This window comes from Neltuma alba, unplaced genomic scaffold (genome assembly GCF_004799145.2).
Source record: "Neltuma alba isolate B1F8T4 unplaced genomic scaffold, ASM479914v2 tig00011881_pilon, whole genome shotgun sequence".
Taxonomy (NCBI): Eukaryota; Viridiplantae; Streptophyta; class Magnoliopsida; order Fabales; family Fabaceae; genus Neltuma; species Neltuma alba.
Genome location: NW_021636483.1, coordinates 119,990 through 133,636, shown reverse-complemented (window position 1 = coordinate 133,636; position 13,647 = coordinate 119,990). Strand labels below are relative to the sequence as shown.

Genomic DNA, 13,647 nt, shown 5'->3' with positions numbered 1-13,647 from the left:
CCATCGGTTTCTCTGAAATCCCATGATTTGTAATCTGAAAGTGACACATCCAAAAACAAAGTCGACCAGAAAAGCAATTCTAGATACTATAGAGGCTTCAACTAAATATTCTCAAACACTTTAATTGCCATGAAGAAGCCCCATTCTCTGCATGCATCACCTAGCTGTCGAACTGCGTCGGCATGGATTTGAGGATCCGGGGAGGTGAGGAGGGAGAAATCAAGGACGGGGATGGAAGCAGCAAGGTCATCACCTGCAACATCATCACGACAAGGTTCAGGGAGAGAGTATATGTGGTCGGGATGGGAACGTCGCCGTTTGATTCAATGAAGGCCTGGATAGTTATAACATATCATCAGAAGCATGAAGCTTTTGAGGCTCTGATGAGGAGGAAATAGTAACAGGTGAAGCCATGGAAACATGAGAGTTGAAGATACTGTGAATAGAAATAAAGAAAGAGTATTGCAGGAACAATATAATATAGTGTGAGGTAGGGGACGAGATACTCGGTAATAATTAATGATAATTGACAGGTGTGGTTAATGATACAATCATTGATTGAGATCATAAGTTGTTAAGCTCCCTAGCTATTGATGCTGCTGTGATATGGCCATATGGGTGATCTGATCACTCTCTAATAGTGAGATATTTGGTTTTCTGCATAATTTGGTAGACAGCACTTTCAATAATTGAGAACAGAGACAATACTTTTGAGTTGATTGATTCATTTTACTTTTATTATATGATATATCTTTGCATGGTATATGTATCTCACAGATATCGATATTTCCAGTTTGGGAAATTCACTATGTAGTCATATGTATGAATAGGACAATATGAAATCTTATATTAAGGAGAGGGGATAGTATAATTTTTCCGGTGTAAACATACATAAAGAGACAAAGTGACGAGAAAAATTGAAGAGGCACGACAATGTCTCTGGCTTGGTAAACTAGGATTGAATAAGAATGGTAATCTTGTTTCAAATTACGGTTCGTGTTTTAATTTCCAATCTTCATTCCATTTCCTAATGTTGTAAAAAAAAATTGCTGTACTACCTCTGTTCTTTATTCTTTATTAATATAAGAGTTAGATTAAGATTTAATTTGTTCCTAAATATAAGGCCATAATCTATTTTGTTTCCAACATTCATCCGTTTTATCCTTAAATAATTCTCAGTGATTGCAAATATTAAGGAGTTTTCATCAAAGAATATTTTCAATACATATGATTAATAGGAATATTTTAAGAAGAACAATATCTATTTATTACAAATAACTAATTTTCTTAATATTCGTAAAGTAGTTATCTAATTCGTATATTGAGAACCAAAGGTAGTATTGTTAAGGTTTGATTGCCACATTAACATCTGTCAGTTATATTTGTGTAAACATCTTTTCAAGTAAAATTCCAAATGATAGTGTTTAGATTTGTGTATGTTCCTATATATAATAATCACAAAATTGAAAGTGAAAATTATCAGAGCGAGTGCTATCATATATATGTGACATGAAAAACTTTTCAACACAGGCTTCTTAGTTGTTATCAGTTGGAGAAAATACCATGCGCTAACGACTAGTATCACAAAATCCTATATCCTCACTATCCTCAGAATCTAAGATAATGAAAGGACATTCATCAATAGGAAACATTAGAGCTCTTAGCCAGATGTTGTAACTGCAGCAAAGCAACCTAGCTATTCCCTGAAGCAAAATATGCATGAGACCTGAATTTGAGACAATCTCACCAATTCGTCATACTCTCGTGTTGCTGTGCATATGATTTGAGCCAAGTTTGTTTTTTAATGTTTATTATGTTTAATAGCTGAGAGATTATATTATTTGATTAAGTAACCTACCAAGGCATGACTCTCTGTTATTTCAAACAGTATATACCACAATGGAGCAGAGAACCTCAAGTGTCAAAACAGAATGTTACTATTAGATTGTTTGGTATTTGATATTTGATTTGATTCACTATGTTGCAAGTTTCAAGTTTTGATACCTGAAATCTTTAAATACAGAGACATATAATATCTTTTTACTGTGTACCTTCATATATCACATGGAACACCATTCATCAAAAGGCTTCTTAACAACATGAGACACACATAATTGTTATTACAACATGTTCTCTTCTCATAATTCACTATAGTTCAGATAACAACAAGACAACTGATAGGTTTGACCATGCTTCGCTACAGCAGAACTCCTTATTCCTTGAAGCAGAACTCAGTATTTGAATAACGATCAGAGTGATGATAGCTATTCCACTTGCATCCGATAGGCAAACCATATTGAAAAGTAAACAAGATATAACACAATCAGCTAAAGAACAATATTTTTTAAGTGAAGGAAGCTAATTTAAATAATAATAACACTTGAAAAATCAAAGAAGCTCATTTATTACCTCAAGGGATGTTTGTTACTAATACTTAGCTAAAGCTTTTGAAGAAGAGGGCCCAAGCAACATAAAGTTGATCCGCCAAGTGATCATACCATCGGAAAAATTTGTATCTCCATGCTTTGATGAGGAAGAGAGAAGCACAAGCTCCCCAAAAACCTGCTGCAAATCCAACCCCCATACCACGATACAATGACTTTAGAAAACCGTCATCTTCATCTCCTTCAGCTAGCTTTGAGTCATGAGTTTCTTCTTTATTATTGCACTTATTTGGAAGAGGATCTCCACAAAGTTCAGGATTGCCAACAAAACTCCAAGAATCAAAAGTTTGAATTTGGGTTCCCAATGGAATTTGTCCAACGAAATTGTTGTATGAGAGGTTCAAATAATCAAGAAAAGACAAATTGGATATTGTTGAAGGAATTTTTCCAGAAAGGTTGTTGTAGCTAAGATCAAGAGATTCCAATTTCATGACTCCAATTTTTTGGGGAATTTTCCCAGTCAAATAGTTTCGAGACAAATTCAAGGATTGTATTTGACTGTTACTAATTAGTTCTTCAGGAATTTCTCCAATCAAACTATTAGCGGAAAAATCAATAATGCCACTCGTAGAATATCTAAGACGCACAAATGATTGGTAGTCAAGTTCCCTTCCTTTCATAAATATTTTTAAGATTTCATTAGGCATGTAGTAGAAAGAAAGTGGAGGTGTCATGTTGAATAGGCAATGAGGTATGGATCCTGAAAGCTTATTTTCAGCCAGATCAAGTATTGTCAACTGAGAAAGGTTGCATAATTTTGATGGAATACTGCCCACAAATTGATTGGCCCTCAATTTAATAACTACCAAATATTGCGCCACTGGATTTGGCAAACTTCCAGAAAATTTATTTTTTTCTAAAATGAGGTATTCCAAATACGTCCCATTTAGCATGTTTGACGAAAATTTTCCAAAGAAACTATTATCACCCAAATCCAACAAAACAAGCTTCAATGAAGCCAATGAGGGAGGAACTTCACCTATCAGCTTATTACTCCCTAAATTAAGGAGACCTAATTGTTTCCAATTGGCCAAGCAATCGGGAAGTGCTCCGCCCAAATGATTATATGATAAGTCCAAGCGATACAACTTGCTCTCTCCCTTGCTCTCTAGTTGGCACAATAATGAGAAAATAGATCCTGATAAAGAGTTGTTAGATGCATCAAAGGAAGAGATATTTGCTGATAGTGAGACGTTGGATATGTCATCACTAATCAAGTTGTTTGAGATATCAACATCAAATATTCCTACTACAAAGCTCCAAAATATACCTGCATCAATTTTTGAAATCCCAGATCTAGAAATATCTAGACTTCTTAAAGACCGTTGTGTGTACAGCCATGATGGAACATTAGGACCTATGCTTGTGTTGCTCAAATCCAACACCTCAAGTTGAAATGGTGGGACCCATTTAGGATCAAAGTCAAATTCAAAACTTGTTGAGCTTAAGTCCAATGATGTTAAATTTGAGAAATTGGTAAAATTCATTTCAGAAAGAACACCTCTCCACAAATTGCCACTGATGCCTAAATAATATAATTGATGGAGTTGTCCCAAGGTTTCTGGAAGATCCCCGTTCAATTGATTGCGGGACAATTCTAAGTAGAACAAGGAAGAAATATTTCCAAGAGATGATGGAATTATGCCATGGAACAGATTGCCATAGATGTCCAAGTATTGTAACTGTTCAAATTGGCCTAACCAATCTGGAATTGATCCTTCGAGATTATTATACGCTAAATTTAAATGCTTGAGATTTTGAAGATTGAGCAAAGACTTTGGCAATTGTCCATAGAAATTGCAATCACCAAGGTCAAGATGATAGATGTGATTGGTGATATTAAACAATGCATCAGGTAATTTTAACTTCATCATATAAAAGTTGTCAAAAAGTTCAAGAACTTCAAGTGATGTAAAATTGGCATAATCAAGGGAAGGAAAATCTCTTAATCCACAGTTACTCAAGTGTAACTCAGAGAGTGAAGGAAGCATGGCTATATGCTGGAGCCATTTGGTATCATTTCCAATATCACTGTCATTAAGGTTAAGATATTTTAAAGAAGAAAGTTGGGAAAGCCAATGAAGGTCATTTATGACTAAATCATAATTACATGAAAAGTCAAGATAAAGCAGAGCAACAGAGAAACTTGCTGAGTGATTGGAAGGAGTAACAAGTGATTGGTTGTGAAATTTGTGAGCATCAAAGGGAGGTTTGGAGATTTGGCATGGTGGCATACTCACAGTTTTGAAGTCATTGTGGCCCAAGTCCAAGTGGTTGAGAAATTCAAGTTGAAGCACACACAGATTAATGTCACCTCGTAATGTGTGATTGAAAAGAGAAAGCTCTGTGACTCTTCCGGTGATGTTGTCACAGTGAACTCCCTCCCATAAACAGCAATCTTCTTCAGCAGTCCAAGAAGAGAGGTGGTTGTGTGGATCAACCACTCCTTGTTTGAAGATTAAGAGCAACCTTTGATCATTTTCATGGCAACTCATCACCCTGTTTAATGTTGTTGCAAATAACTGAAACAACAAAAGAAAAGATATTTGTGAAGCAAAGCCCGCCATTGTGGTAAGTTTGAGTATAATGATGTAATGAAGCCTATATATGATATGCCTATATATACTGGAAAACCTGAAATGATAAACAAAAATTTAAATGCTTAAAAATTCATAACCGCATGATTTTCATTGTGAAGTCCAATAGCTTAGTATTTTTTTTTAATTTTAAAAATGCTTGCAAGCAAAACAAATCCTAAATGGCCTCCACGAATGGCATGGGCTTAATTATTATATTTTATACTTTTATTAATTACTGAAAGGAGCACATATACAGGCACATATTGAAGTGAAAGTGAATTAATTTTATTTATTTTTGTTTTTCTCCAGAAATGAATAAATTAATTGAGATAATTGAAATTTGAATAACTATATATGCGCTGTAGTTTGATTTTTTTTGGATAAGAAATTGGACAAAATTTTGCTCCATACACACCACAAATTAAAGTCATATCTCTCTAATTCCAGTCATATTATAGGTCGAAATAACAAAACAAATGAAAGTTGCAAAACAAAACTGTCATCCTGATTTGCTTCAGTAGAATGAACTCAATTAAGCCTTTATTCAGAAGGTCAGGAAGTTTATAAGTTGTGACAAGTATTGCGAACAAACTGCAGCTTAAAAAATATTGGAAAATCAAAATAAACAAATATTTATATGCCCAAAAAAAATTCTGTAACCACATCTTTTTTTTAGCAAAGTCTTCTAATGCTTCCAAGTCTTCTCATCTTTTCAAAGAAAAGTTGAAACATTAATAAATTCATTTTTCACAACTAAAGTAAAAGTTTATTAAACAACAAATTAAAGATTTTTTTTCCATGACATATAATATAAATAAGTTTGATTTATATGGAAATTTCTTTACGCGGACAAAAAACAAACTGCAAATGTGCAGCCTAAAAATTAAGTTTAATTACATCTACTTTTTCAAAAAGAAAATTGTAATAACTTCAGAAAACAACAAAGTCTGGATATAAAAATTCACTAGAAGCACATACGCCATCCCAAAATGGAGAACAGAATTTCTCGGGAAAGAGTTGATGTCAGCAAGAATAACGTCCACTGTGGAAAATAAAAGCTTTGTTTTAACCAAAAAAAAGATATAGTTACGTTATGGGCAATTTTAGTTTTTTAGTTTTATTTTGTTAAAAAAATTCTGAAGGTAGAAGAGAACCTAGGAAGATTGGTTAGTAGCAATTTAGTATTTTTAAATTTATATTTTAATATTTAGTTCTTCTAAATAATTATAATTTGTATGATCCTTCTCAAGTAACAATATATTCTTTTTTATAAAAATAAATATTATATTCCATAGGTCCTTCGTTTTAGTTGTCAAATGTTTTCCACCGGCGTGTAATTTACTTTCTTATTGTCAAGCCTACTAATAATATTTCCAAGTCTTCCCGCCTTTTTCATAAAAATCGTGCCACGAATCCAATTACTCCACGTCATGTTACCTGCCTTATATTATTATTTTTTTCCAATTTCCAAAACCAAGTTGAATTAGTGGATATTTTTAACCACATCTTTTCTTTTAACATTGTCAATAAGAAAATACCACAGATATAATCTGTTATATGCTTAGATCCTTTTAAATTTGGTAGGTGTTAGGAAAAAACTGGAGGCAATTACGTATAAAAATATTGAGGGCCAAGAGCTCAGTGATTTTTTATTGTAAAAATGTTTTCGTAAACAAACCAAACCCTACATTATGACTTATAAATGAAATAACTTATTATCATTTATTTTATATCATTGTTAATTATTGAAGGATTATACTCAGACACACTCACTCACGTATTGAAGTCAAAGTAAATTAATTTTATTTATTTATTTTAGTCCCGAAATGAATAACTTAATTCAGATTATTGAAATTTGAATAAATATTTGTGCTCTGAAGTTTGATTTTTACGCATAAGAAATTGGACAAAATTTTAGTATGACCTGAAAATAATAAAACCCTGTATATCAATTTTTAATCAAATTTAATATAAGCAAAAAAAAATCACAAAAATTCCATGTGAAATCCATAAAATTAATTACATATGGCTCTTTGAACTCCATATTTTGTGCTATTTGTGAAAAACTTAGGTCAAGTTGTTTATATCCATTATATAAAGTTCTCGAAAGCATGTATCTATTTTTGTTTTATGTGAATTTTGTAACTAAATACTAATATTTTAAAAATAAGACACATCACTATGTATGATTTGGGCAGTGAACATGATGAATATAAATAACTTGATATAAATATTGTTCTGTTTCTTTTTTTCTTTTTAGCTTATTTATTGCTAGTTATTTCTCCTTTCCTTTCCTATGCACATGCCTTCCGAATACACGTGAGTGGATACATATAAATATATAAATATATATATAAACAAAAATACGAAATATTTAACTGACGTATAAATTTAATCATTTATGTTTTCTTTAACTCTATTTCGAATAAATTATATATGTACACATAATGTAGGTTTGGCCAAAAAAAAATATTGCAGGAAGCATTCATTCATTATCTTTAGTCCCAACACACCACAAAATTATATACTTCTCAAATTTATATTATATTACATGTTCAAATAAACAAAACAAATGAAATTTTCAAAATGAAACCGTCATCATGATTTATTTAGATTATATGGTCACGATATACGGAAGTTGTGAAAATGAAAATCATGACAAATAAAGTGTTTTTATTAGAAAATATTGGAAAAAGTACGCAAACATTTAAATGGCCAAAAAAATCTATAACCATATTTTTTTTTATTGGTCAAGTCTTCTAATACTTCCAAGTCTTTCCATCTTTTTCAGGAAAAACTGGAATATTAGTACATTTATTTTCATATCATTTTTCATTCTTATTCAATTTCCACAGCCAAATCGTTTGAAACGCTTCAAAATCATAAAAGTCGCTTAAACAACAAATTAAAGGATTTCTTTTTTCATTCAATTAGAGGTTTTCTAGAAATACAACTTTTAGCTTTTGAAATAAGAAAAATATCCTGCAAATTACCATTTAGACCTTTTCTGTTCAGTTTGTATTATAACAATATCAATGACTTGTGGTGTTACAAAGAAACTGCACACAATCATATAAATTTTGAAACTTTCATTTTGGGGTTGTTTTTCATTTCAAATGAGAATGTTTGCAAATAATTCACACATAAATCAAATATTTTTTTATTTAGGCTTTGAAATGAGAAAATTAATGTATTCTTTATATATTGAGTTCAATTATATATGTAATTATATATATCTTGAGTTCAATTATATATATTATATTGGAATAAATATTCATTTTTGCATCATAAATCTGTTTTACATAGAGAGTTTTTGGAGCTAAGACGAGGATAAAAAAATTTGCAAATTTTTAAGTGTCGCCTAAAATTTAAGTTTGCGTCTTCTTTTTGGAAAAAAAAATTGCACATAACTTTCCAAAATATCAAAGAATTGAAAAAAAAAAAAGAGAGAGGAGGCAATTATATTATCAGGGAAAATTAATAAATTTAAAATTTTCACATAACAACAAGTAATAAAATTAAGTATTTTGGAATCTTTAGTGGAATGTTGCATTAAAAATTGGAATATAGCATTTGTTTTGAAAATGGAGAAGACCTTTAGTACAGAGAGAATTACAATGAGGTTTTAAAAACAAATTTATTAATAACTTTTAATAACAAGTAAACAATTGTCATTTACTAGTTAAAATTTACTATTGCATATTACTCTGTTTCACTAGAATTGTTTAGTTTACTTGGGATTTCATAACAATTCACCTTTTTTTTAGGTTGCCCACCCAGTTTATCGGAGCTTTGCTCCGACTACATCTGAATCCGCCGGGTCGCGCACCTGGCTGTGGTGGGTGAATCTCCCAAAGGGATTTCTGCATACACTGAGACTCGAACTCGAGACCTCGTTTAAGCTGTACCAAGCCCCTTACCACTTGGACCAACCCCGTTGGTTAACAATTCACTTTTTAGTAAAAGAGAAGTCATTGTGTTTTACTTTTACTTCACTTTTTTTTCGATAAAAAAAAAAGAAATGATTAAAAAAAAATATATATATACATATATATATATAAAAATATGTGACATATTGAAGTCCCGTCCATCATGTTTCTGAAGTTTTCTTCCAAATATCAGTTTCAATCTTTCCATTCACTAATGATTCACCAAACACTACAAAAAAATAAGGGATTAGTGACGGAATTTTATTCCATCACTAAATTCTGTCATAAGTTCATTGCTAATTCTGTTTTAAAAGATTAGTTAAAAAAAATTCTGTCACCAATTTCTGTTACTAAATCCTATCACAAAACATTTTGTGATAGAATTATTGACAAATTTTTTCATTACTAATTTCCGTCGCAATTCCATCACTAATTTGTCACAAAAAATATAATATAAATATATAGTAATTATTTTTTAAACTTATTACTAAATTAAAATATAATATATCATAATTTGTAAATAATATATTATATAAAAATTAAAAAAAAAAAATATTATAAAAAAATAAAAATAAAAATATATAATGTGCTTAATATTTTGTTAAATATTTGAATAAAAATATAAATTATTAGAATTTTTTACTAAAATATAAAAATTAAATTCAAATAACTAATAATATATTATATTATATAATATATATTAAATTATGTATATAATATTATTAGATATATTTATATTTTTTATTAGAAATATTAGAAATATATATCTATTTGTGCATAAAAATTTTGTAGATGCTTCTTAGCTCAACTGGCAAAAGTTTCAGCACGCATGGAGAAGGTCTCAAGTTCGAACCAACACTGTTTTAGTGATGACATGGCGGATTATAATGATGGATACGTGGTGATGATATAGACGAAGAGGTGATGTATTTCTGTTCATAAAATGGATAAATGAACTGAGATCATTGAAATTTGAATAAAATTGCGTGTGAACTCCATAAAATTACATCGAACTCCAACTCTTCTTTTTTATTTTTAGCTTATTTAATTTATTGCTTGCTAATTTCTCCTTTCCTTTCCTATTCACATTGCTTTCAAATAAACTTTAGTTGATGTGTTTCTGGGCGTGTGTATAACAACATTAAATACATTACCTTTAACATTTACTATGCATGCAGGCTTTTATAGGTTCAAAGGAAAATTGATCTTATATACAAAATAGTTAATTGACGTTTAAATTTAATCATTTATGTTTTCTTCAACTTTCTTTAATTCTAATACATTAATGTGGGTTGGCCAAAAAAAAAATTATCTTAGAAAGTTGGTATTCATTCATTATCTTCACTCCAAATTTAACATACCACGAAATCATACCACTCAAATTCAGATTATATTATATGTTGAAATAACAAAACAAATGAAATTTTCAAAATGAAACCGTCATCATGATTTGAGTATAATTAACTCAATCAAGTCTTTATGGATTACATGTATGGTAGCGACGTACATAAGTTGCGAAAAAGAAAATAACTACAAATAAAGTCTTTATTAGAAAGTATTGAAAAATCAAAAGTACACAACCATTTAAATGGCTAAAAATCTATAATCGTATATATTTTTATGGTCAAGTCTTCTAGTACTTCCAAGCCTTCCCATCTTTCCAAGGAAAAATTGAAATATTGATACATTTATTTTATATCATTTTCTATTCATATCCTTTTTTTTCTATTTTCACAACCAAATTATTTGAACGCTTCAAAAGATAAAAGTCACTTAAGCAACAAATTAAAGGTTTTTTTCACTCAATTAAATGATATCTGAGAATAAAACTTTTAGATTTCAAAATAAGAAAAATATCTTACGAATTATTATTCAGACCTTTTATGTTCAGTTCATATTATGATTTATAACAACATCAATGGCATGTGGTATTACAGGGAAACTGCAAACAATCATATATATTATAAGAGACGAATACGAATTACGTTGATAAAAAGAACAGTTAAAATTAGTTAAGAACAATCAATGGTAAAAAGTATAATTTTTTTCCAAAAATACCCTCATTAATAAGGAGAGAGAACAATGGTAAATTGTTAAAAGAAAGAGAAGTAGGAAGGAAAGAGAATGTGAGTTGGAGACAATAAATATGGGTAAAATAGGAAATAACACAAAAAAGTAGAGACAACTTTTATGTGTCTTATATTATAGGAACATACCATAAGCATCAAATGTCTCTTATAATAAGGAACGGAGGAGTATAAATCTTGAAACAAAAAGTCTTAGATGTTTTTAGTACTTTAATTTTCTTAAATTAGTTAACTAGGTTTCATTAATGCCCTATCCAGAATGCTTATAAGTCTTCGTCCAAATTATACTCAATTTCAGTCTCCACTGATTAATGAAACCCAACATGAAGTAGCTTCCGTTGTTATCATCCCTTGGATTTCCTTGGTGGAAGAGATTCTGCCAATTTTTCCAAACATCATTTTCTACCAAATTGCATTAACTAGTCCAAGAGCGATTTACCCACCTTGCAACATGTTTTTTGGAATCTTTAATTCTTTTCCAAGAAACTTCACAACTTTCAACTGTGGAATTTATTGGGACCATACTAATTTGGATCATGCGAGAGAAGATGTAAACATATTGAAGACTGCCCCATTCATGACGCTTGTGAAGTCTTTGTCCCAAGCTATAACGGACATAGAAAGGAAGGGAAGTAATGTAATATACTGTGGCAGTAATTGAAACAACAGATTCTCTAAGTCCATCGCCAATTCATCATTGGAAAATATTTCATGTATCGTGATGAACGACACATTTTAATTATTTTATGATGATTTTTCTGTCATGCACATAACCAAATGTCTCTTATTATAAAGGCCCATTGGCGAAACTTGCCTGGGATATTTTTTTCAGAGAAAAAAATCATTCGCACCTTTTGAAAGACGCACTAAACCAAAATTCTGCACAATTTATTCTTTTTTGGCCAAATGCCCAATTCAGAATTCTACTTTGTTGTGTGATTTTCTCTTCTGGGGTTATATGTGTGTGTGTTTTTTTTTAAATAGCAGTGAGGCCGTCATTTCTACTTCTGTAGGTTGTAGAACAAGAGTGGGCCTTTCAGCGCCCATGTATGTTGATTCTTGATGCTTTCACACCAAACCAAAAAGAGGGAAAAATCGAGAAGATTATAAAAAAATTAGTCTCTCACAACGTGACAAATTAAAATTTAAATCTCCACTAAAAAAGATATTCACATTAGTGCCTAACAATATTTCTAAGAGAGGATAATTATGTGTAGTAAAAAAAAGAAGAGGAAAATGGTTAATATATGAGTAAATTAAAGAAATTTTGAGAGGAAAAAACTATCGTCTAACAGGTTGTGTCTTAGAAAGACAATGTTAAGTTGCTTCACTGGTAACGCCGGAGATCCAAGGGTTGTCCAAGGCTCCAAGCATACAAAAACCTTGAAAGCCTCAAAGACAAAACGTCCCCGTTTCATTGAAAGAGACCCAAACTACAGTAGATTTCCAGATTTAAACTTACCTCTTCTATAAATGATTTATGAAACCTGATAACCATTGTCAAAGGGGGAAAAAAGGAGAAGTAGATAAATAGCAAAAGACATATTTGTTGTTGGGTCCTTTGGTATCAACACAGTATTCATTCATGTAGTATCAAAATTATATCATAGCCTTAACATGAGAATAACATGACTTGCTATAAATTATGTATCATATGTTATCTCTGAAGCAAGCAAAAATTTAAATGCCTTGAAAACTTGATAACCACATATGCTATTTCTTTAACCACATATGCTATTTCTTATTGTCAAGTCTACTACTAATATTCCAAATCTTCCCGTCTTTCAATAAGAATCATGTCACGAATGCATCCAACGTATTCCAATACTCCACATCGTGTTACTTATATTCTTATCCTTTTCAATTTACCACATATGCTATTTCTTATTGTCAAGTCTACTACTAATATTCCAAATCTTCCCGTCTTTCAATAAGAATCATGTCACGAATGCATCCAACGTATTCCAATACTCCACATCGTGTTTACTTATATTCTATCCTTTTCAATTTCCAAAACCAAATTGAATTACGTTTTTAACTACATCTTTTTTTAAATATTATGAATAAGAAAATACCACAGATATAATATAATATATTATATATTTAGATCCTCTCAAAGTTAGTAGGTGGTTGGTAAAAGCTGGAGACAATTATGCATGAAAATATTATTGAAGGCCAATAGCTCAGTGATTTTTTTTAATTTTAAAAATGTTTGAAAACATAACAAATCCTATATATGGGCCCATGAATGGCATGGTGAGCTTAAAGAATAATCAACACTATTTTATGAATCATAAATACAATAAATTATTATAAATTTATATTTTATATTATTCTAAATATACAAGGAATATACATAGACACGCTCACTCACGTATTGAATCAAAGTGAAATTAGTTTGTTTATATTTTTGTTTTTTATATCTAGAAATGAATAAATTAATTCAGATAATTGAAGTTGAATAGATATTTGTGGTCTGAAGTTTGATTTTATGCATAAGAAATTGGACAAAAATTTTATTATGACCCGAAAAATAATAAACCCTATATACGATTTCTTATTAAATTGAATATAACCCAAAAAACATTATTGCTAAGTGCTTCTTTCC

The 13,647-nt window shown here is 30.4% G+C and overlaps 1 protein-coding gene and 1 long non-coding RNA gene across 2 annotated transcripts; both read right to left on the bottom strand.

Annotated features, from left to right (window-relative positions):
• Window positions 1-1,921: 1,921 nt before the first annotated feature.
• Window positions 1,922-2,519, bottom strand: LOC114718999 (uncharacterized). The gene is made up of 2 exons (XR_003737876.1): window positions 2,410-2,519; window positions 1,922-2,272 (listed from the first exon to the last, which is right to left on the bottom strand). It is a non-coding gene; the product is annotated as an uncharacterized LOC114718999 (long non-coding RNA).
• Window positions 2,520-3,114: 595 nt separating this feature from the next.
• Window positions 3,115-5,011, bottom strand: LOC114718976 (receptor-like protein EIX1). The gene is made up of 2 exons (XM_028904431.1): window positions 3,251-5,011; window positions 3,115-3,144 (listed from the first exon to the last, which is right to left on the bottom strand). Exons 1-2 carry the CDS (start codon window positions 5,009-5,011, stop codon window positions 3,115-3,117), a joined length of 1,791 nt encoding a protein of 596 aa, XP_028760264.1.
• Window positions 5,012-13,647: the final 8,636 nt, after the last annotated feature.